We start from the raw sequence: 24,040 nt of genomic DNA on the forward strand, positions 1-24,040 counted from the left end.
TGTAGATGTTGGTTTAATTTTTGAACAGGATGAAGCACTTGGTCAGTTTGTAGTTGGATATGTTGATTCCGACTTTGCTGGTGATTTAGATAAACGTCGTTCAACTACGGGGTATCTGTTTACTCTTGCGAAAGCCCCAGTGAGTTGGAAGTCTACCTTACAGTCTACAGTAGTTGTGTCTACTACAGAGGCAGAATATATGGCAGTTACAGAAGCTGTTAAGGAGGCTATTTAGCTTAATGGATTGTTGAAAGACTTAGGAGTTGTTCAAAGTCACATAAGTTTATATTGTGACAGTCAGAGCGCTATTCATTTAGCGAAAAATCAAGTCTATCATTCAAGAACCAAGCATATCGACGTAAGATATCACTTTGTGCGGGAAGTCTTTGAAAAAGGAAAAATTCTACTTCAGAAGATTCCGACAGCAGATAATCCCGCAGATATGATGACCAAGGTGGTAACAACAATCAAGTTTAATCATTGTTTGAACTTGATTAACATCCTGAGAATTTGAGCACCTTCAGGTGTATGGCGCTCGAGAGCGCATTTGTAGGCACTACAAAAGATAGCTTTATCGAATTTGGGGAGTTGAAGGAAGTGTGTGAAGATGTGATTATCCTAATCAAATCTTCAAGGTGGAGATTGTTAACATTAATGGAAGACAATTAATAATGGTTGCCATTAACATTAATGGGAGACAATCAATAATGACAACCACCAACTTTGGAAAAGTGGCAAGGGATAATTTTTTTTGGTCCTTGAGATAATGGGCTATTTATTGTTTGGTCCTTGAACCTCAACTATAAACAGGCCTTCTCATTTCTCATTTCAATTCATCCCAACCAATCTTTCTCTCTTAGTTTTCTCTCTTCTCCCATTTGAGAATTCTTAAGGAATTCAATTTGTTTGTAATACTTTGGAGATAGTAAAGTTATCATCTGGTGTTAGTGCCCGAGGACGTAGGTATAATTTACCGAACCTCGTTAAAACTCTTGTGTTCTTTCTTGTCCTATTTTTCTTTCAATATTTGAGGGTATAATAGTAGTATTTAATTGTGCTATTAAATTACTATAGAAGGGATATTCTGTCTAAGGAAAGACTTGGTATTTAAGAGATCCATGTGATCCACCTCTCTTTCCTGGGAATTGAACTTTGTGTGATTTTTTAGTACAATAATTTACACGTTTCCGACCCTATTGGAACAACATATGCCACATCAACAAAGTTAACAAACATGAATTTTTCCTTCTATTTTGGAGTCATTTGACAAACATCGCAAATTTAAAGATTGAAAGAGACAAAAAATTAAATAAAAGTCTAAAATGAATTTTTTTTTATAAATTTTGAGGACCAAATAAATCATTATCCTTATATAAAATACATAAATATAATACATGTACGAATATTTACTACTTATTGAATCTACCTTTCATGTAGGCAAATGATTTTTTTTAATGAAATGTGATTATCCCTAGCAAGGCTAATTCCACAATATATTTTGTTTTAGGTCTTAAACCTATAGGTATATTTAAAATTTTTGAAATGTAAATCTCCCTAGCTAAGCTAATTCCATTATATATTGCTCTTAGGTCTTATATAATGGCAAGCCCTTTAGAAGAGGACAATATTCCATTGGAAAATTTGTACCACACTCTTTTAATAAAACCATAAAAGCCATGTGCCATTTGTTCAATCCACATTGAATTTTTGATTTTTCACAAAGAATTCATGAAAATTTAAAAAATGGGTTGAGACATGGGGAGAGAATTTGAGCCAATTGGGGTGTTATAAAGATTCTTAGACCATATCATTACAAAATATTTAAAAAATAATTTAAATTAATAACTTTATGTATTCTACAATTAAATGAAATAAAATTTTATTAAAAAAATATGTTTGAATTTAATTCAATATTTTACTGAATAATCCGACTTTTAAACAAGTATATAATAATTTTCAACCTCACTTTTTTGACACCTTTATATTTTATGGTAGGTATTATTTGAGTGGGTCACATTGGATAGGCGCTCCAATTTCATGTGATTGAATTCAATACACTTTCATTGTTAACCTGTCGAAATTAATTACACATTCCATGTGAAATTAATCACACTTGAATCTATGTCTTCCTGCACTGTTAAAAAATATTGATGTCAATCGAACTAAAACTCAATCATAATTTAATGAAACTTGTTATTTTATGTAAACTTTAGCTAAAAGGAATATTTTATTTGGAAAATTATGAAGTGTAATGATTGATTTTTATTATATTTATTAAAATGTATTTTTTATGGAAGGTTTAAACTTATAATCCCATTTAAAAAAACAAATTCAAAAAATTAACTTAATTTTCTCCTATAATTAAAAAAATACATATTTTTGACCCTAAAATTTTGTAATTTCTAAATTAAAGATAGTAATCAATGAAAGGGTTTTTCAGTTATCCAAAAAATTTCAGTTCAGTATCATAAATCATTACTAAAAAAGTCTAATTTAAATTCAAAAAAGCCAAAATTGATTTAAGGACATTTTAAACCCTAAAAAAACAATTAACAAAAAAGAAGAAGGTAAAATAACCTTCAGAAATTCTCAATGATATTTAACATCAAATTAGCCAAAATGGCAAAAGCCCCAACAATACTCTTTTCTTCCCACCAACTGATCCACTTTCAAAATAAACTTCTTAACCGCTCCACCTTTCAATTTTACATTATTTCTTCTCTCATAATCCCATGTTTTGATTCATTCAATTCTTAGGCTAAAACCCCATTTTTTTTCTCTTTGTTTTTCAATCTTCAAACAATGGGGAGAATTGGGTTTGAATCATTATTAGATTCTAAATCACAGTTGGTACTGGAAATTTGCTCCATTTCAACAACAAACCCCATTGCATGTTCTCACAGGCACCATATTAAATACCTTTCACCTTTCATCGACTGGTATCGTCTCCTTGGAGTATGTTTTTTCGTTTTTCAGGCTTTTAAATGAATCTTTTGAACATAATATTCAAATTCAACCCTTTTTTTTTGGGGGGGGGATTATTTGATTTGGTTCATGATCTTTCCTTTGTAGGTTGCAGAAGATGCCGGATCAGAGCTTATCAAAAGGCGTTATCATAAACTTGGTAGGCTTTTTTAATCAATGCCAGAAATTGAAATTTTTGGATATGTTTTATAACTGATATATATCCGTCATTGTGTTGTTGAAAAAGGGTTGTTTTTGTTTTCTGGTTTTTGTACTTTGCAGCTTTGCAACTTCATCCTGACAAGAATAAGCATCCAAAAGCTGATGTTGCCTTCAAGCTTGTCTCAGAGGTTAGATTACACTTTCATTGCCTTCTTTTTTCTTTTTTTATTTCTTTTGGTGGGGTTGCATATTGTTGAAGAAAAATAGAAAGTATTGAAATTGCTAACCTTTCTGATTGCATTGTGGGTCGTGTTTATCGTAATTATAGATTTAACGAATATTATCACAATCAATTATAATATTGAGTTAATTTTGGATTCGAATTATTTCGAGTCTAAGCAGGTCAAATTTTTGGCTTGGGGCTTTAATTTTTAGGGTGACATTTTTTAAAGCTAAAATGTAATTTTATTACTATTTTTATATGGATTAAATCATAATTATATCATTCTTGAAGGGCTAAAATGCAATTTCACCATATTTAAAACTTGTAATTTATAATTTTTCCCATTTTAGGGGAGAGCAGGGCACCCTTTCCACCGCCCCTGTTCATGGGAATAATGAAAAACAGTGTTTTGTTGCAGGCATATTCATGTCTTTCGGACAATGTAAAGAGAAGAGCATTCAACTCAGAGAGGTGGAAACACATCTGCACTGAATGCAGCAACAACACACATCCCAACCCCAATCCATTGATTAATAACACACAAAACCCATCTAAACCTAAGTCTCAACAACACCCAATAAACAGTTCAAAACCTGGGAAATCACTGCAAATCTTGACAGATATAAGGAACAGATTGAAAGAGGAAATAAGGGTAATAGAACACTGCTTGAAAGTTAATTCCAGGAAGGAATCCCCAGTGTTCAATCCATCAAACAATCATCATTGTCATAATGGGATTAAGCATAGGATTCAAAGAGAGACCCCTATTTTTGAACCTTCAGAGTATGCATTTCATGGCTACCCACACCTGAGGAGTGAGGTTTATAGGGAAAGTGATAGGTTTAGGCACTTGAAAAGAGGGAGTTTGAAGGGAAAGAGAGGGAGTTATGGCTCCCCAATCTTTGAACCAGTGAAAGGGAGATTTGGGGATGTTTTTAAGACCCAAATTTGTTAGGGTTTCATTTATGGATCTTTCATTCTTTTAGCATTAAAATTTAGATTGCTTTTTTGGGTTTTAAAAGGAATTTTGGTTTTTGAGGCATTTGTGAAAAATCTTCATTTTCTTGCTCTGATTTCTTTGGTAGCTTTGTGAATCTGAATTTGATTTTAAGGTTTAATTTGGTGTTTGAGGTTTTTTTTTAATTTGGTACTAAAATAAAATGATATCATATTGCTTAATGAATATTTCGCTCGTGCTCTTTAATAAAAGAAATATAAGTACTTAATTGGGATAAAGAAAAAAAAACTCACTCAGGTACAAAATTGGAACCTTAAAGCCGAACTCAAATATCGAATTAGGACTGAAAAAATCTGAAGTATCTTGAAAAAAATTTAACTACCAAAGTGAACCTTAAAACTAAACTTAAATACCAAATTGAAATAAAAAAAACTCAAATTTCAAATTAAATATTAAAATAAAAACTAAGTATCAAATAATATATTAACCGAAAAATATGTATTTCTAAACGCATCAAATTTTTTTTATTGAAATTTGTATGTATTTTATAAATTTATTACTGAATATTGTTTTAAAATTATAAGTTTTTTTAAATTATAAGTAATATATAAAAATATATTTATAAATAAATTGAATCAATTATATAAAATATTTATTTTTATTAAAAATATAAAATACTCATGAATAAAATTTTATTACTTAATAAATTTTAAATAAGCAAGAAAAAAAATATATCATATATGTAATTTTTCATTTTTTTATAAAAAAAATTAAGGGTTTGTTTGGACATCACAAAGTAATTGAATGAAAATGTAATTATCTCTTTCTTGTAATTATAAAGAATTGTAATTTTCTAGACGTGTTTGACTGACGGAATGTAATTATATTATAATTCATTATATCATGTTTGGTAGTACATATTGTAATTACTCAGTTATATAATTTATAATTTTAAAAAATATTAATTACTATAAAAAATTATTTGTATGATAAAAATAATTTCTAAACAAATAACAAAAATTAGAATCAAGTCATCATATGTGTTATATTAGTCTAAAAAAATAATTAATAATATGATTACTGATAAAAATAGAAAGAAAAATAATTATTATATGTAATTTTTATCTAATTATTTTAGTGCATATTTGTTAGATTATTCCCTCTTTAATATTTAACATGTGCTCCTTATCATCCATTGTCGATCTTTGACCGAATTTATCATAATCTAAATTTGAATTTGCGTAATTAATATTATCAAGATTTTCTTCTTTCATATGCTTTTCTCGAAATATAGATCATCTCAATTCCACCTTGACCCAATTTAAAATTTTACTGATAATAACAATTTTTAAATTTTATAAATAGAATTTAAAAATTATTACATGTATCATTTATCTTATTTTTATTTAAAAAAACTAATTAAAGGCACATCATGATTTTTTAAATCCATTTGTATAATTTAAAATTTACACTATCAAATTATAATTTTCAAATAAAAAAATTAACAAGGAAAGAATTAAAAATATTTTTGAAATAAATAAAAAGTAGGCATATTAATGTTTTTTCTTTTTGTTTCTCTTGGTATGGTTGATGGGACCCGGTTGGGTCCCATGACACGTCACATTATACTACTTGCCTCTCTGCTGACGTGGAAACCTATAAAGTGGTGCTGTGGGTCCCATCCTCACCTTAAAGGTGGGTGCCCCTAACTCTTGTATCAGTTTTTGTTGTAATGCTTTACCATTCCAATATCGTTATGCGTTAATAAAAATTTTGATATTAATTGAGTTAAAATTTAATTGTTTATTTTTATATATAAAATTTTTATTAAATTTAATTTTTATAAATTATTAATATAGTTATTTACATTGTATTATTTTATAATTATCTATTACATACATAGATAATTATATTTATCTAATATAAAAATAAATTAATATATTTATTTAATTGTTTATGATTAAATAAAATTAAAATTATATATATATTTGAACTACAATCAAAATTTTATGCGTATAATTGCACTAAATTAAAATTTATATATCAAATTGCGTATGAATCAAAATTTATGTATAGTTTTGAGATTTATCTCTATTTTTTCAATGAAATTTTAGGTCTATATCATCTAAAAACATAGAAAAAACCCTAATATTTTGGAACTTGATTGGTGGTCGAACCGATCAAATCACTAATTCTTCATCTAACCAGTCCATTCAATTTAAATTAAATAAATTATTAAAATTCATAAAATTATAAAATCTAATTCAACTAATATTTAATTTGATTCAATTGAAATGTATTGATTCACAAATCAACCGATTTTTTTAACTTATTTATAATAAGTGTACCAATTAATCTCTAGCTCAGCCAATCTGATCTGATTCTAAACTCATCAAACAAAATTCATTACACCATTAGTTATGGAGTAAGATAAGATTTTGGATGTTTTAGAGTTGCTTAAAACATGCCATAAATCTCGATACTTTTTAAAATTTGAAAGTTATTTTATATATTTTTATTTTTAAGAATTTAATTTATTTATTTTTTAGATTTCAAAATTTAGGCTCAATTGATAATACTGTTAATTTTAAAAGTGTTAACAATCACACCTAAACTTTAACATTTAGAAAGTAGGACTAAATTTGGAAAAATAAAAGTATAGAGACTAAATTTAAAATTTTCAAAAGTACAGGGGCTTATGGCATACTTTAACCTTCGGGGTTTGTTACTATACTTTATATATGTGAGCTGGATCCACACTTCTAGGACTGACCCACATTTGAACAAAAAATTATTTAAATAAATTAAAAATGATAAAAATAATTAAAAAAAAAAGCTTCAATGAACTTCAACTTGAATGAATCTCCATAATAAAAAGAAAAAAAATACTATTTCCCTTCGATTTTTACCTTATCTTAACTTCGGTTTCTTTGAATTTTCAACTCTGGGTATCAAGTATCAATCTCTTTTTTATGCTTAGTGAGTCCAGTTCAACTTTAAACATGTGAAACCCAGAATCTTTAGTGCAAAATTTCTCGTTTTTCTGGATTTTGGACTGGGGTTTTTTCTTTTTCAAGTGATGAAAAATTCAATTGGTGGAAAAGGATCCATGTCGACTGCTAGTTCAATTACTACGTGGAAAGCAGGAGATGTAGTTTCAGTTCCAGATCAGTTCCCTGCTGGTTTGCGTGTGCTTGTTGTTGATGATGATCCAACATGTCTCATAATCTTGGAAAAAATGCTAAGAAATTGTTCATATGATGGTTCAATCACAACTTTCTTCCTTGGGTTTTCTTTAATTCTTCATTTTGATCACTAATTTCAGTGTTTAAGATAGTAATTTTGTTGTTTCTGTTTTAGGTTTTCAATAAATTTTTTTTTTGGCTTGTATCGATTTTGTTTGTGGGTACATATAGTGGGGCGAAAAGGAATTGACTTTGTTTCTTGGATTTTGGGAAATTATGAAACTTTATAATGCTTTCTGCAGATTTGCTTGAAGTGTTTCATTAGCTTTAAAGGCCTGTTTTGCTTTGATTTGTGCATATATATATGTAAAACATAGGGAGTTCCTTTGGAGCTAAGAGGTTGATATTCTAGTAATTTGATGGATGATTGGTTGATTTGTGATTGTTTCATTTTCCAGTTACCAAATGCAATCGAGCCGAGACTGCATTGTTGAAGCTACGCGAGAACAGAAATGGGTTCGATATCATTATCAGCGATGTCCATATGCCAGACATGGATGGATTCAAACTTCTCGAGCATATTGGTTTGGAGATGGATCTCCCTGTCATCAGTAAGCACTCTTTATCATAAATGTTTGTCATGGATTTACTCGCCATGAATTAACAATTTACTCGGGTTTGGCTTTCGTTATGGCCTCACGTTCGACTTGTATTTTCTGCAGTGATGTCGGCGGATGATGGAAAAGATGTTGTCATGAAAGGTGTTACACATGGTGCTTGCGATTACCTAATCAAACCAGTTCGAATTGAGGCACTGAAGAACATATGGCAACATGTGGTTCGGAAGAGGAAGAATGAGTGGAAAGACTTGGAGCAGTCGGGAAGTGTAGAAGAAGGAGATCGGCAGCCAAAACAATCTGAAGACGCAGATTACTCATCCTCGGTTAATGAAGGAAATTGGAAAAGCTCGAAAAAGAGGAAGGATGATGAAGATGAAACTGACGATAGAGATGATACATCCACGCTAAAGAAGCCGAGGGTTGTTTGGTCCATTGAGCTCCATCAACAGTTCGTTGCAGCTGTTAATCAACTAGGCATTGACAGTATGAGCCTTTTACCCATTTCTTTGATGAAATTACTATATATGTTAAAACCTTATAGTCATAGTGTTTCTTTTCCAAAAACCGGTGAAACTCCCTTGTGCTTTTACACTATGTTATTCAGTCTCGGGTCTGAGTGTTGGATTCAGTTATGCTCAGTTTTGACAAATAACTTGAGTATTTGAGTTGAAGCGTGTTTCCTTGGTTAGGGATTTTTTCAATATCGATGTTGTATTACATTGTTGTTTATATAAGCTCACGATTTCGGATAAAATTATGTTACTTTTGCCAAAAGAATCGAGTATTAAGTCTTTGTTTACGGTTGAAATATGTTTTAAATCGACTTCGACCACAACTATTTGCCTGTTGATTTTTCTTGTTTCTCTTTGTTGACATTTGCTGACGTTTTATGTTTTACTTCAGAGGCTGTCCCGAAGAAAATTTTGGAGTTGATGAACGTACCTGGCCTTACCCGAGAAAATGTTGCTAGCCACCTTCAGGTACAGTTCATGTTCACTAAATATACAAACTTCTTACTTGCCTAGATTTGCGTCTAATAAATAGTTCTCGGAAATCAAAATTATGTTTTATTCATTGATGATAATCGTTTCGTTGTCATGTGATCAGAAATATCGGTTGTATCTTAGAAGGCTGAGTGGGGTATCACCGCATTCATGTAATCCGAATAATTCTTTTATGAACCCCCAAGATGAAACTTTCGGTCCGCTGTCTTCAGTCCATGGGTTCGATCTGCAAACGCTTACTGCCACTGGTCAACTTCCTGCACAATGTCTTGCCACACTCCAAGCAGCTGTGCTCGGTCGGTCAACTGCTAAATCGAGCATACCTATGCCCCTTGTTAATCAAAGAAACATTTTTAGTTTTGAAAATCCAAAGTTGAGATTTGGAGAAGGGCAGCAACAACATGTGAACAATAATAATAAGCAAGTAAATTTACTTCATGGAATTCCGACAACAATGGAGTCAAAGCAGCTTACCAGCTTGCGCCACACCTCACAATCAATAGGAAACTTAAATATGCAAGTTGCTCCCCACGGTGCACAAAGCAGGCAAAACAACTCATCATTGATCGAGATGGGTCAGCCACTGTCGAGAGTGCAGATACTGAACGATTCAACTGTTCCATTATCTGTGGGGCAGCCTATAGTACCAAATGGAATTGCTGCAAATGTCTCTACACGAAATGGGATTCCAGAAAATATCCGAGCCCCTGGTTATAATCTGGTTTCACAGACCTCTTCGATATTGAATTTCCCAATGAATCATGCTTCCGAACTACCTGTTGATACTTTCTCCCTCAGAAGTACACCGGGAATGTCTGATCACACATCGAAAGGTGCTTTTCACGAAGATTTTAACTCAGAAATTAAAGGATCAGGGGGATTCTTGCCTAGTTACGATGTATTTAATGACTATCAATATAAATCCCAAAATTGGGAGCTACAGAATGCGGGCATGATATTAGATGATTCTCAGCATTCAAACTCTCTTCAAGGCAACCTTGATCTCACGCAATCTGTTTTAGTTCAACAAGGATTTCCTTCGGGCCAAATAAATGGACAAAACAGGAGTGTACCCATTGTAAGCAAGGCGATGTTCTCAGCCGGAGATAGTACAGAACCTGGGAATCTGCTAAATGTCAATCATCATCTCAACACAATTCGTGCTGACAATACGGTTCGGGTCAAGTCCGAGAGTGTTGCAGATGGGAATCCTTCCAATCTATTCACCGATCACTTCGGACAAGAGGATCTCATGATTGCTCTTCTGAAACAGGTTGGTTCTTTTTATTCTCTTTTATTCACTTATCAATGGGAATATTCATTTATACATACAATTCGATTTCCCTGACAGCAACAAGGCATCGCACCAGTCGAAAACGAGTTCGATTTCGATGGGTATTCCTTGGATAATATTCCAGTGTAGGTGATCTCCTATCGCACTACACCATTATATGATGTACATAATATCTCTTCTGAAATCAATGATTGGGACCTCAAGTTCATGTTTCTTCAAGAAACTGGATTTGCTTTGCTCCAAGAACTGCATCATCGTTTACGAATGTCATGTTCTGCCAGTTTCTTTTGAACATAACAGGATCCGATGAATGATAATCAAGAAGGATGAGTAACCTCAGGAAGATCATGCTGGTGCATGATATGCAAAGGCATTTCGGTCGAAAATTTTTATCGTTTTCGGTAACCAAATCTGGCTTGACTGACTAACTTTTAGGGTGATTTTTGATGTTGTCCGGCAGCATTCCAAGTTATGGAGGACCATTTTTAAACAGGGCCAATTGTAGGCTTTCTACATGAAATTTGCTGCCTTTTTCTTCTTGAATTGATTTGTGATGTACATATATATTTACTCTAGACATAAGTCTGGGCATTGAATTCTGGTAAATTTTCATTGTATCTGTATTTATTTTTTGATTTTTATATAAAACTGGTTATTGAACCCGTTATGTGAGGTTGAAATTTTCTTTTTTGGCATAATTATTTATTTTGCCCTTCAACTTTACAAAAAAAGTTATTTTAATCTCTCATTTAATTTTTCGACTCTTTTAGTCCTTAAACATTTGTTAACTTTGTTAACGTAGCATCTATATGGTAGTCCATGCATGTGGCGTATCAAATAGTTAATTTTTTAAAAATTAAAAAAAAAGCATTTTTATATAAGTTTTATACTTTTTTTAATGATTTTTATAATTTTTTGAATTTTAAAAAATTAATTAATTGCGGATATAATATTCATGTGTATGTCATGTTAGCAAAGTTAACAGACGTTAATATTTTTATCTATTTTGAAGTGATTTAATAAACAACACAAGTTTAAGAGTTAAAAAGAAGTAAAAAAATTAAATGGAGGGTTAAAATAATTTTTTTTATAAAGTTGGAGGGTCAAATAAGATATTATGCCATTTTTTTTGTATGGATAGAAAAGTCTTGGTAAAAAATCTTCTTTGTCCCTCTTAATTTTGACATTGAACAAATTGTTTTAAAAAAAATAAGAGCAATTTAATCTCTGCTAATTTTAAAAGTGAACAATTAAATACAATTAATTTAGTCTTGATTTAACAAATTTAACTTGTAATATTTATAAATTTTACCAATATTTACACAAAATATATAAAAATTGAGAACTAAATTTAGTATTATACTAATCAAAATTATATACAACTTATAACATTCACTTTTTGATTGGTTGTCTTGAGTTGCTGAATTTTAAAATTTATAGGGATTAAATTGCTCCGATTTTAAGAGGGATAAATTTATTTAATATCAAAATGGAAAGAGACTAAAAATGTGTTTTTACCAAAAGTTCTTTTAGACAATAAAATTATATAGGGAAGTTATTTATATATATTTTTTATTAGAGGTTGTTTATATCTAAATAATGCAGTATTAAAACAAAAAAGGATTAATTATAAAAAAATAGTCATTAAATTATGCTTTTGGTTCTATTTTAGTCATGTTTTTCTTTTTTTATTTAGTCACTTGACTTTTCAAAATTAATTATTTTCGTCACTCTCTCATTCGTTGCCACTAAATTGGTGATTAGAATTGATGTGAGTTTTTTTTGGATTAATAACTAATTTTAATACTTTAATGTTTACATATTCTATTAATTTGATTCATATCTTAAAAAAAAAACAAATTTAGCCCTCAATATTATAAAATTTGTCATTTTAATTTAAATTCTAAAAAATCAATAAATTTAACCTTTAACATTTACAAAATCTATCAATTTAGTTTTAATTTTAAAAATTAAAAAAAAAGAGAATAATTTAAATTTTTTTTTACTTTAACAATGACATGTTGGGATAATAATGCACATTTTATCTTTTTCTATCTTGAAGGAATCTTATTTTTAGAATAATAAACCCTTTGAATTAGTAGCGATTCAGATGTTTTGATTAACTCAAGTACATAATGACACGTTTTTGTTTTTTGATTGTTAAAAATAAACAAATCTTTAAGACACTTTTTTGTATTACTTTAACGCTTTCTATCCTAATAATTCAAACAAAATTTCTCTTCCTTCAACTTTTTTCACATGTGGGTTTTTTTTATTATCTTAATAATAAATTTATTTTTTTAATATTTACGTATTTTATTAATTTAATTTTAAATATTAAAAAAGTTATAAATTTAATTTATAATATTTAGAAAATTTATTTATTTAATTTAAATTCTAAAAAATTTAAAAAAATATTTTTTTAAAAATAATTTTTTTACTTTAACAATGACATGTTAGGATAATAATACACATTTTGTCTTTTTCCATCTTGAATGAATCTTTTTCAAAATAATAAAATTCGTCGAATTAGTAGTGATTCAGACTTTTTTAAAAGTGACTCATTTTGTCAAAATCAACAGTACTTGATTAACTCGAGTATATAGTGACACGTTTTTATTATTTAATTATTAAAAAAAACAAATCTTTTAAGACACTTTTTTGTATTATTTTAACGCTTTCGATGCTAATAATTCAAACAAAATCTCTCTGCCTTTTTCAACTTTATATCTCTCAACTCTGGCTTCGTTTTTCAACACGGTATCAATAAAAAATCTTTCTTTCATAATTTATTCTCTCTTTTCTCTTCTTTTTTTCTGTTCATAAATTATTATTGTAATTGCTTAGTGAGTTCAAATTTAAGCATGTGAAAAAGGCAGTAGCATCTTCATGTCAAATTTTCTATAGTATTTTCCCCCCCTTTTTTAAACAGATGAATTCAAGTAATGGAAATGGATCCATGTCGACTGCTAGCTCAAGCGGTGCTTGGAACGGTAGAGATCAATTCCCTGCTGGTTTGCGTGTTCTCGTTGTTGACGATGATCAAACATGTCTTATGGTCTTTGAAAAAATGCTAAAAACCTGCTTATATCAAGGTACTAATCAACAATTTCTTTAAATTTTCATTTTGAATACTAACTTCAAGTTGAAGTTTTTTTGGTTCGGGTTTATGGGTTTGTATTATTTCTTCTATAGTTTGAATCATTTTTAGATTTAGGTTTTTCAAATTCCATGGTTGAATTGTGTTTGAATTCATATTAATTGAGTTGGATTTTCAGATTTAAATGAGAATTAAGTATATTCCAAATGTGTAAACCTGTCCAAAGGGTAGGTAGACCACTTGACCGAACTTGAGCTAGGGTTAAATAAATATTTTTATTTTAAATTTAATTTAATTATAGTATATAAATATTAATATAAAATTAATATATTTTTAATATTTGGGTAAACTATCAAAATAGTCATTTTTGTTTTCCTTAGTTTACATTTTAGTCACTTATGTTTGAAATGTTACGTTTTAATCGCTTATGTTAACGTGTTATAACATTTTAATCACTGAACCGTTAATGGTGTAACGGTAAGCTGACGTGACACGTAAACTATCATTTTAAACAAAATTTTTAGGTTAAATTATACAATTGATCTTCATATTTTTTTCGTTTTGAACAATTTAATTTTTCTCTTTTATGTTAACTTTCCTTTTTTTTCATTCTCTTCTGTTTTTCCCTCTATTTTTCTCCCTTCTCCATCTATTTTAATGTAAAAGAAAAAAATCACATTGCTCAAACAAAAAATATATAGGGACTAATTATATAATTTAACCTAAAATTTTCATTTGAAATGATGATTTAACGTGCCACATCAGCTTACCGTTACACTGTTAATGATAATTAATGCTCAATGACTAAAATGTTACAACATGATAACGTAAGTGACTAAAATGTAACTTGAGACAAACATAAGTAACTATTTTAATAGTTTACTCTTAATATTTTTATTACTTTTTAATAGTGATGGTTTTTTTTAAAGAAAAGATTGAGACAAGACCAGATTTTTTTTAAATTTAAATCCGACTCATGAATAGGTCTACCCATATGATTGAAAATTTACAATAAAAAATCTTTGTTTCGAGCATAGCTGAAAACTGGAATATATTTAAAGTAAAAATAAATTTGAACTGATATTGAATCAATGCCTATTGATAGTATGCCACTTTATAATGCTTTGCTTTTTTTGAGATTACCTATTTTCATAAATTTGATGTGTGAATGTTTACAGTTACGAAATGCAACAAAGCTGAGACTGCATTGTCGGTGCTACGTGAGCACAAAAACGAGTTTGATATCGTTATCAGTGATGTCCATATGCCAGACATGGACGGATTCGAACTTCTCAAGCATATTAATTCGGAGATGGATCTCCCTGTTATCCGTAATAACCTATTATTTATCATTTTATTTTGGATTCATCGAGTTTGGATTAAACTTCTTAATTTTGATCCGAATTTGAAAAATTAATTCAATCAACCTAAACCAAACTCGATTCAGTTCGACTTGATAATAGAAAATCAATAATCCAAATCCATTTAGCTCGAATCCAAAATAAAATTAAGCTTGAAACAAACTTGAATTGAAAATAATTTGATAAGTACTAAAAAATGATCCGAACTTAGAAGGATTAGATTTTATAATGATCCAAACCTAGTTAAGCCTCAACCCCAAATTACACAAACTCAAAATTAAATTTTAACCTGAAATGACTCGAACTTGTATTTTATGCAGTGATATCGGCAGATGCTAGAAAACAAGTTGTTATGGTGTTACATATGGTGCTTGTGATTACTTAATCAAACCGGTTCGTATTGAGACGCTCAAGAACATATGGCAGCATGTGGTTCGGAAGAAGGCTCGAAATACGTTCTGATTTCAATTGAGTTTTAATTTTAAAATTGAAGATCGATTTGAGATAAAAATCGAATAATTGAAACTTAATTGAGTAAATTAGTTACTTTTCTAGTAAAAAAAAATCTTCATTTGTATGCTCGGAATTGATTAAGTTTGATTGACTTTACTTTATCAGCTACTCGAAATCAAATATTAAAGATAATTTAATTCAACTTACTTAATACTGTTTGGCACCCAAGAAAATTCTGGGTTTTCCTTGAAACTTTATTTTCTCTCTTTCCATCCTTATTCTAACTCAATAGGCCCTGTCTTTTCCCTTCCTTTTCCTGGGAATTAAATGTGAATTTTTACCTTTTTATTTTAGCCCAGGTTTATTTAAACCATCGCGTAATAAAACAAAATAGTGACAAATACCTCTCTGGTCCCTTGAAATTTTGATATTAAGCAATTTAATATCTCTTAAAAAAAATAGAGTAATTTAATCTCTACCAATTTTGAAAAAGAGTAATTAAGAACAATCAATAAAAAAGTTAATATTTTTCTTCAATTTTACATATTTTTATAAATAAAATAATAAATTTAACCCTCAAAATTTATTAACTCAATTTAATCTTGATTTAATAATTTTAACTCACAATATTTACTAATTTTTTCAACTTTTACAAAAAAATATATAAATATGAAAACTAAATTTATTATAATACCAATTAAAATTAAAAACAATTAACAATAAACATCTACTGCAAGATTAATTTTCCTTAATTGTTTAATTTTAAAATTTATAGAAATTAAATAGTCAATTTTTTTAAGAGTAATCAATTTACTTAATATTAAATTAAAAAAACCAAAGAAATGTTTTTACCAAACAAAATAAATTTAATCCCAAAAAAGAAGAAAATATAATCCCAAAAATATAAACTACTGCTAAAATTAAATTAGGAAAAAATAGAATGAAATTTCTGAATTTTCTTACACTTGCCCTTAAATTCTTCCAACAACACAATTAGTTAAAAATACTTTTCCATTAAAAGAATTAAGGAAATATAACCAAAAATTACACTTAATAATGGTTAAATACCCTTTAAAGATCCTATTATTTTAGCTAAAAAAAACCCTAAGCATAAACAGAACCATAAGAAAGAGCCATTAATAGAAGAGCAGCTTGTTCTTCTTCTCCTAATTTTCTCATTTGACTCTCAACTGTTGATTTTTGCATCAAAACTTTTCTTCCCAAAGATATCAATCTTTGCTTTAAATTATCCCCAAAATTTTTAGGGTTCTTTGATTTCTTGTCTAAAACTGCCCTTCTTTTTTTCCTGCTTTTGATCCCACAAGCATTGCACAAAGACTGCAAAAAAAGGAAAAAAAAAACCAAAATCGCATAAAAACCCAGACAGGAATTAAAGATTAAAGATAAAAAAAAACTTGTTGAAATTGAAAAAAGAAATAGAAATACCTTGGGACCAGCCGGTCCACCTCTCCAAAGGGGGGTTTTAGAAGTACCACAATTAGCACAAGTTTTCTTGATTTGTTCATTGCAAATGATTTGATTTTGAGTTATTTTTGGTGAAATGGTTTCTGGGGATTTCCTGTTTGGAGCTTTAGAATTTGATCCCTGCAAGAAAATATGATAAAACAATAAAGAAAATCAGCTGAGAAAAAAATGGGAAAGTTAAAGCTCATATGAACAAATGAAGAACATTTTTAAGAGATAATGATGGCTTACTTTTTCACTAGGATCCAACATTTTTACTTGGAGTTTCGAAGATCTGAAACCAACCCAATGTATGCAATCGAAAACGCAGATGGAAAATGATTACAAGAAAAAAAAAACAAATCAGTAGAAAAAGGAATGAAGATCGAAGCAATGGAGCTGAAGAAGAAATGAAAGTAAAAATTTTCTATGGAAAGAAATGAAAGTAAAAATTTTCTATGGAAAGAAATGAAGGAAAGAGGGCTGATCTAGAAATTTTGATGGGTACGGTTTTTATCCCAAGTTGTCACCCGCCAAAATCCCTAAAAATGAACTGGAAAAAGGGCGCCATTGAATTAGGGTTTTTTTTCCTGTTTGGTTTTTGCCTCCAAAATTTAAATTTTGTCTGCCATTTATTTTCCCGGAAATTCTTTGGATTTGCTTTCAGGTTTGGACCTAATTTTTTTTATTTGCTATGATTTATTACATTGCCTCAAATATATTTATCATTGAATAATAAAAAACATTGAACCAATTACATCATTGATTCATTTTTATTTGATGGAATTCACAATAAATTTAATTTTTCTTAAAATTTGTGAAACTCTAATTAAATTTTAACTTTGATACGTGATTTTGAAGATTTTGATTTGACATAATTATATAAATAAAATTTCAACTTAATTTAAATTTTCACATATCTCTAATTAGATTTGTTTATGGGTCAGACCATCCAATCCGGCTTGAAAGCTCGTTCAAAAGTGAAAGGATTTTGACGAAAGGATTTTGACAAAAGTATAAGCTCAAAAAATAGACTTAGACAAAAAATAAAACTCGTTTTCTTAATAGACCGAGCCTCAGTAAGCTTTTTGAGCCCAAATTTGTAAATAAATAAAAAACTAATGTTTTTTTATTGTTTTGTCACGTTTTTTTACTGTTTTGTTATCATTTCGCTATTATATTATTACTATTTGTTATTATTTTTTGGATATTGTATAACTCTTGTTTTATTATTAATTTTGCTACTATTTTAGAAGTATTTGCTTGTTAAGTTGCACTTATCTTAATATTATTTAAGCATATTTTTTAAATTTTGTTCAATTTATTGGAAAACATATATTTTAATGTTTGAAGTGTATTTAATATATTATATTTTTAAATTTTTTTATATAAAAATTTTTAATACAGTGGGATCGAGCTCAACTAAGTTTGAATTTTGATATATTTATCCGAATCAGACTTGACAAAAATTTAAGTCCATTTTTTAAACCGGCTTTAACTTAAAAATCCAACCAAAAACTTTTACTTGTGGGTTCCATGTACAACTCCATCTCTAACACCATCGTTGACTTGTTATCATTTTAGCACTATAATCCTAGTAAGTACGGTGGTGCCATATTGCTCCTCCGGATGGAAGAAAGAGTGCACCCTTTTGTAGCCACAAATAAACTATTATTTGGATAATATCTTGCTTCGCATACTATTTCCAAAAGCGAATTGGGATTGAAAATAAGCCTCCAAAACTATTTTCCAAGCATAGCAATATTGAAACTATTAAGGTTTTGGAACCCCAAGCCTCTAAATTTCTTCGATAAACAAATCACATCTCATATTGTTTGATTGATCGAATAACATCCCCATTGATATTTTAAATTCTATTAAGTTGTGCTTCTCAACCCTTATTTCTACCAGCCATTCTCGGACCACCTCATTTTCGACATCTCTAATAATATTTTGACAATTTAATTCATTATATCCAATAATACCACATTGATAATATATCGTTGGCACCAATTTATAATTAAAGGAAACCTCAAAAGATTTATCTCCTTAACATTTAATTCTCTTATTTCACATAAACGATTCTCATTTATTTAATATAATTATTCATGAAATTTCTCGAAAAATTATTATCCAAAAAGAATCTCGTCACATTATAAAAATTCCTCATTAAAGCCTCGGATGAATATCCAAATGGAAGGTCGTACACCTGAACCTAGAAGTCCGCAAACTGAAATTCAATGTCTTACAATTCTTCCATTTGGTCAACTAATGAACCAACAAGTGATAGTTATTAAAAGACCATGAACCTCCCGATAGCATCTTCTTCACATCAACATGGTAAAAAAATTGAATAACATAGAGCCCACTATTACTAATGCTCAATGGGTTTGTTGCACGCTCCTTAAATCGGTCTTCAAAGAGATAGAAGAGTGCGCCCCATGACCGCAAAATTAACGACCCTCTCACTCATGAACTTTCCAACCAGATTATATTTTTTTTAAAACAAAAACATAGATCATATAGTTGATTTCCTTTATCAAAAGCCTCATTTGGATTTAGAATGGTAACAGTCAGTGGTATCGTGAATAGAGATTTGAGATTACCAAATCCGACGGGTGAGTTAAAAATTTAATAAATTAATACTTATGAGTCAAATGCGAATATAAAAGCATTTTTGAATTAGTGAATTTGGTGATTTAAAAGAATTAATTAGGTAAATTGGATCGAGAATGAGGTATCGAGACCTCGACTTCCTAAATCGAGCCATAAATATTTTTAGAAATATTTATGGAGTGTTGGTGAGGTAGTATTAAAATTTAGTCAGAAAATTTTGACGTTTGGGTGGTTAATTAAATAAAAAGGACTAAATTGAAAAGGGTGTAAAAGTTGCTAGAAGGATTAAATAGCTCAATTGTCAAATGAGGAAGGACCTAAAGTGAAAATAGTCCTAAAGGAGATATTTTGGGCGGCAAGAGCTGAGAAAAATCAAGAAATGGATGAAATAAGGGCAAAATTGGAAAATTGCCAAAATTGGCTAAATAAAAATGGGACTAAATTGGAATATCTAGAATTCTCTTCATTTCTCTTCATATTCATCAGCTGAAAAACAACCATGGAGGAGGGTTCAAGCTAGTTTTCATACTCTAGCTTCATGTAAGTTTAATTCTTCCTTTCTCCTTGAAATTTTTATGTTTTTGTGACTTTTACAACTAGGTCCACTTGTTGAATTCATTAGTTTTTGATTCTATGAAAGAAATTGAAAGTTTCTATAAATATGTGCTGGAAGTATATGATGATTTGGCATGGAATTAGGGCTTTACATTATTTATATGCTGATTTTATTGAAAGAATTGAATAGAAAGTGAATGTTTGGGACCTAATTGTAAAAGAGTTTGAAGTTAGAGTTTCATATGGAAATTATGAATTTCAATAGTTATGAAATAACTTATAATGTCTAGAAAAAGTATTAATTGAGAAAATTATCTTAATTGAGGGGTTAATTAAGCAAGGACTGAATTGTATGAATTGTGAAATTTGGGGCAAAATGGAAATCAATATTTTGCACTAAAACTGTTTTAGATAGCAGCAGTAGTCTAACTTTGAAAAATCACCAAAAATTATATAAATCGAATTGGAGGATAAATAAAATATGAAATTAAAGCTTATTGAGTCTAGTTTCTTATAAAAGAAATTATGTAAGCAATGAAATTGTAAATCATGAGATACAATAACTTTTGTGAGACAAGGTCAGAATGATTTCGAGTTCCCCTGTTCTGACTTTGGAAAATCATCAAAAATTGGATAAAAATAATTAGGGGCTTAAATTTATATATTTAGAATCCTGAATGAGTCTATTTTCAAGAGAAACAAACGAAGACATCATTCGAATCCTGTACAAGAAGATAATTAATTTTTAGTGAAGAAGGGTCAGAACTGTCAGACAGCGGAATAGGGGAGACTTTAATGAATAAACTGTATTAATTGGCCCAACTAAAAATTATGAAATTTTTATGGTAAGAAGGTATATGAGTCTAGTTCAGGGAAAATTATAGTATCTTAATTTTGAGTTCTTTATCTTAAGATAAAAATAATTTAGTGACTATGACACAGATGGATAGCTTGAATATTCACATAAGTAGATAGTGAAAATTATGGATAATGTTACCTACAAGTGTGTTGTTTATACTAAGGATGTGGAATGGAGAGGAGGAGGAAAAATATGTATGAATATTCAGCTAGCATGGCTAATTTGTATGTTTTTGGCTCAAGGACTAAATTGAATAAAAGTAAAATTTTATGGGTAATTTTGTAAAAATGTCAAAAATGACTAAATTGAAAGGAATGAATTGTTTTATTATCTAAATTAATAAATTGAGTGAAATTATCAATTTAAGATTGGGTGAAATTTGGGAATATGGTAAATCACCAATATGCCCCTAAATCTTGGTATTTCTGCAATTTAGTCAGGTAGGTTCGTATATCCTACATGAGCATGTAAATATGAAAATTTAAGTATTGTATCGTATTTTATATGATATTTTGAATTGAATATATGAAAAGAATGTTACATGAAACATGAAAATGAATACTAAATAATATAAATTAATTGAAATTATTCTGAAAATCTCGGAATGCCTCGTATCCTATCCCGGTCTCAGGTACGTGTAACATCCTAAAATAGGGCCTAAACGAAATAGTGGTTGCGAAACCACAAATCCGAGGTAGAAAAATTTATTTTATTATTATTTTAAGGTTCATGGTATGATTGCATGATTGTGTGAAAATTTCGTGATGAAATTCCATGCATAAAGTGCTTAAGTTGAGGTTAGGGACTAAATTGAATAATTTGCCAAACTTGCATTCTAGAAGTTTTTAGTATGAAATTACTTTGGAATATTAATTAGGAGGGTTTAAATAACAATTTGACCAATTTTAAGTTCATGGACAAAAATTAGGACATGGAAGGAATTTTTGAAAGTTTAGTAAGGAGGGGTAATTTGGTCATTTGGATAGTAACTGAATTAAATAGGGAAAAATAACACAAAAATGGTCATCTTCTCAATTAGTTTCTGCCGATTTTTGCTCTCCTCCATAGCTGGGGTTTCTTCAACTTTCAAGCTTCATAGTAAGTGATTCCAAGCCCCGTTTTTAATGATCTTTACGTTTTTGGAGTCCCGGTAACTTGATTAAGCTTATTCTAGCAATAATTCAGCCTAGGGTTCATATTTGGAAAAATACCCATGGCTGAAATTTGTGTATTTTGGTGTTTTATGATAGAATATGAGGTTTTAAATTATGTTAAACAACTTATGCTACTCGGTTTTAAGTGAAAACGAGTAAAATGGCTTAAATTGGAAAAAAATACCAATAGTCATAAGTATATGTTAGAGTGTGATTTTGATATTGCCATAGAAGGGAAAAATGATTAGCATGTCATAAAACATAAGAAAATAGGATGAAGTTTAATTTACGAGCCTTGGGGCAAAAGTGCAAATATGTGAAAGTTTAGGGGTAAAAATATAATTTTGCAAAAGTTTGGGTCAAGGACTGTTTTAATAAATGTGAATATTAAATAAGTTAAATTTTCTATTATAGATCAAGAAGAACGAAATTCGGGAGTAGATCGGGGAAAAGAAAAAGTAAAGGACTAAATTGTAAAGTTTAGTCACATTTTGTATCAAGGTAAGTTACAGTAAATAAATGCAATATTCTTTTATTTTACATTATTATTGTCAATTTCCAGCATTTATATACTTATGTTATGAAAATATGTAAAGTCGAATTTAAGGTGGAGTGACAGAGGAAAAGTGTTAGAAAGCCCCGGTTGAACCCTAGGAATGTTAGGATATTAGGGTTGACAGGACAGAACAGAAATGAGCCATGTAAGTCCATATTAGAAATATGGCTTTGGAGACAGGATTGAGCCATGTAAGTCCATATTATATATGGCATTGGAGACAGGAATAATTCATGTAAGTCCATGTCAAAGACATGGCATTGGCAGGATATTGATAGACAGGAACGACCCTAGTATCCTTAGTATTCCGAGTGGTTCAACGGGTCAGGATACGAGTTAAATTACAGTGAATTAACAGCAAAGGAAAAGTAGATTATACTTATGAAAAAGGAAAGGTCAGGTAAGAAAGAAGGTAAGGGAATAAAGAAGAAGATAGAAATTGAGAAGTAAAGAAATTTATGATGTTAGATGATATTATGCATAATTATCCATTATGTTGAATGTTGTGATTTCTTTGCTTGTAAGCTTACTAAGCCTAGTGCTTAATCTCTTTATTTTCTTCTTCTTATAGTACTTATCTAGTCACTCGGGGATCGAAGGAAACGTCGAAAGCCGATCACACTATCAAAGAAATAACTCGGTATAACTAGACGTTTTGTTTTGGGTATGGCATGTATAGAAACTTAGCTACTTTTGGTATAATATGAACAATGAATGATGTGTAAATACTTGCTAGTGATTAGCTAATAAAATAGCCGATGATATACATATTTATTAATATGTATGATTGATTGATGATTATCACATGAAAATTATGAAAAATGTGAAAGTAACCTAAAAACAGATTCAAGTAACAGAAATGACGTAACTTTGAAAAATCACTAAAAATTGTAGAAACATAGTTTGAAGATGAATAATATATGAAATTAAATCTTATTATGTATATTTTCTTATGGAATAAGCAAAACAGGTAAAGGTGTTATATTTTATGAGATATCTGAGTTTTAGTGAAACATGGTCAGAGCGATTTCTGGATCCCCTGTTTCAACTTTGGAAATTCACCATAAATTGTAAAAAACTAATTAGAAGGTGTAATTTATATGGTTAGAATCCTTGTTGAATCTAGTTTTGAGAGAAACAAAAGGCTTAGTCATATGAAATTTTTTACAGGAAGAAACATGGCTCGTAGTAAGAAGAGGTCAGTGTAGTTGAGTTTTGAAACAGGGGAAACTTTAACTAATAAACTGTACTAATTGGCCAAGTCAAAAATTCTAGAAAAAAATTAGTAGATAGATATATGAGTCTAGTTTCAGGAAAAATTTACGGATCTTAATTTTGAGTTTTGAAACTCGAGAAATTAATTTTTAAGCAACCATGACGTAGAAAAATAGTTTATTCCAAAAATTAAAATAAGTGGTTTAGAGTTGTTTAAAAGGTAAGATAAGTTTAGTAACTCCTCAAGCTTGACTCCGGTGACGGTTTCGGGCGTGGGGGTGTTACAGTACGGGTATG

The 24,040-nt window shown here is 29.5% G+C and overlaps 4 protein-coding genes across 5 annotated transcripts; 3 read left to right on the forward strand and 1 right to left on the reverse strand.

Annotated features, from left to right (window-relative positions):
* Nucleotides 1-2,609: 2,609 nt before the first annotated feature.
* LOC121232339 (meiotically up-regulated gene 184 protein) lies at nucleotides 2,610-4,685 on the forward strand. The gene is made up of 4 exons (XM_041118110.1): nucleotides 2,610-2,955; nucleotides 3,073-3,124; nucleotides 3,247-3,314; nucleotides 3,768-4,685. Exons 1-4 carry the CDS (start codon nucleotides 2,803-2,805, stop codon nucleotides 4,302-4,304), a joined length of 810 nt encoding a protein of 269 aa, XP_040974044.1. The 5' UTR covers nucleotides 2,610-2,802; the 3' UTR covers nucleotides 4,305-4,685.
* A 2,392-nt stretch (nucleotides 4,686-7,077) lies between these two features.
* LOC121232344 (two-component response regulator ARR2) lies at nucleotides 7,078-11,077 on the forward strand. 2 transcript variants are annotated; one of them, XM_041118111.1, is made up of 6 exons: nucleotides 7,078-7,570; nucleotides 7,951-8,103; nucleotides 8,215-8,595; nucleotides 9,016-9,092; nucleotides 9,220-10,389; nucleotides 10,468-11,077. In XM_041118111.1, exons 1-6 carry the CDS (start codon nucleotides 7,387-7,389, stop codon nucleotides 10,537-10,539), a joined length of 2,037 nt encoding a protein of 678 aa, XP_040974045.1. In that variant the 5' UTR covers nucleotides 7,078-7,386; the 3' UTR covers nucleotides 10,540-11,077. The 2 variants fall into 2 exon arrangements, with proteins under 2 accessions (XP_040974045.1, XP_040974046.1); XM_041118112.1 differs by having other exon boundaries at nucleotides 7,138-7,286.
* A 2,022-nt stretch (nucleotides 11,078-13,099) lies between these two features.
* On the forward strand, nucleotides 13,100-15,492 carry LOC121232346 (two-component response regulator ARR2). The gene is made up of 4 exons (XM_041118119.1): nucleotides 13,100-13,170; nucleotides 13,343-13,505; nucleotides 14,689-14,841; nucleotides 15,192-15,492. Exons 2-4 carry the CDS (start codon nucleotides 13,343-13,345, stop codon nucleotides 15,254-15,256), a joined length of 381 nt encoding a protein of 126 aa, XP_040974053.1. The 5' UTR covers nucleotides 13,100-13,170; the 3' UTR covers nucleotides 15,257-15,492.
* Nucleotides 15,493-16,270: 778 nt separating this feature from the next.
* On the reverse strand, nucleotides 16,271-17,398 carry LOC121202839 (GATA transcription factor 15). Its single transcript, XM_041118123.1, has 3 exons — nucleotides 17,041-17,398; nucleotides 16,771-16,929; nucleotides 16,271-16,662 (listed from the first exon to the last, which is right to left on the reverse strand). The coding sequence occupies exons 1-3, from the start codon at nucleotides 17,059-17,061 to the stop codon at nucleotides 16,429-16,431; spliced, it is 414 nt and encodes a 137-aa protein (XP_040974057.1). The 5' UTR covers nucleotides 17,062-17,398; the 3' UTR covers nucleotides 16,271-16,428.
* Between the last annotated feature and the right edge of the window lie 6,642 nt (nucleotides 17,399-24,040).

Source organism: Gossypium hirsutum, chromosome A01 (genome assembly GCF_007990345.1).
Source record: "Gossypium hirsutum isolate 1008001.06 chromosome A01, Gossypium_hirsutum_v2.1, whole genome shotgun sequence".
In the NCBI taxonomy this organism is placed as follows: domain Eukaryota; kingdom Viridiplantae; phylum Streptophyta; class Magnoliopsida; order Malvales; family Malvaceae; genus Gossypium; species Gossypium hirsutum.

Excerpts from the sequence above, each read along its gene's own strand:
- LOC121232344 (XM_041118111.1), top strand. The coding sequence starts at position 7,387 with ATGAAAAATTCAATTGGTGGAAAAGGATCCATGTCGACTGCTAGTTCA. Across the intron at positions 8,596-9,015 it reads TAATCAACTAGGCATTGACA|AGGCTGTCCCGAAGAAAATT; the intron begins GTATGAGCCTTT and ends GTTTTACTTCAG. Across the intron at positions 9,093-9,219 it reads ATGTTGCTAGCCACCTTCAG|AAATATCGGTTGTATCTTAG; the intron begins GTACAGTTCATG and ends TCATGTGATCAG.
- LOC121232346 (XM_041118119.1), top strand. The coding sequence starts at position 13,343 with ATGAATTCAAGTAATGGAAATGGATCCATGTCGACTGCTAGCTCAAGC. Across the intron at positions 13,506-14,688 it reads AAAAACCTGCTTATATCAAG|TTACGAAATGCAACAAAGCT; the intron begins GTACTAATCAAC and ends GAATGTTTACAG. Across the intron at positions 14,842-15,191 it reads GATGGATCTCCCTGTTATCC|TGATATCGGCAGATGCTAGA; the intron begins GTAATAACCTAT and ends TATTTTATGCAG.
- LOC121202839 (XM_041118123.1), bottom strand. The coding sequence starts at position 17,061 with ATGTTGGATCCTAGTGAAAAA. Across the intron at positions 16,930-17,040 it reads TGTTGGATCCTAGTGAAAAA|GGATCAAATTCTAAAGCTCC; the intron begins GTAAGCCATCAT and ends ATTTTCTTGCAG. Across the intron at positions 16,663-16,770 it reads GTGGACCGGCTGGTCCCAAG|TCTTTGTGCAATGCTTGTGG; the intron begins GTATTTCTATTT and ends CTTTTTTTGCAG.
- LOC121232339 (XM_041118110.1), top strand. The coding sequence starts at position 2,803 with ATGGGGAGAATTGGGTTTGAATCATTATTAGATTCTAAATCACAGTTG. Across the intron at positions 2,956-3,072 it reads ACTGGTATCGTCTCCTTGGA|GTTGCAGAAGATGCCGGATC; the intron begins GTATGTTTTTTC and ends TTTCCTTTGTAG. Across the intron at positions 3,315-3,767 it reads CCTTCAAGCTTGTCTCAGAG|GCATATTCATGTCTTTCGGA; the intron begins GTTAGATTACAC and ends GTTTTGTTGCAG.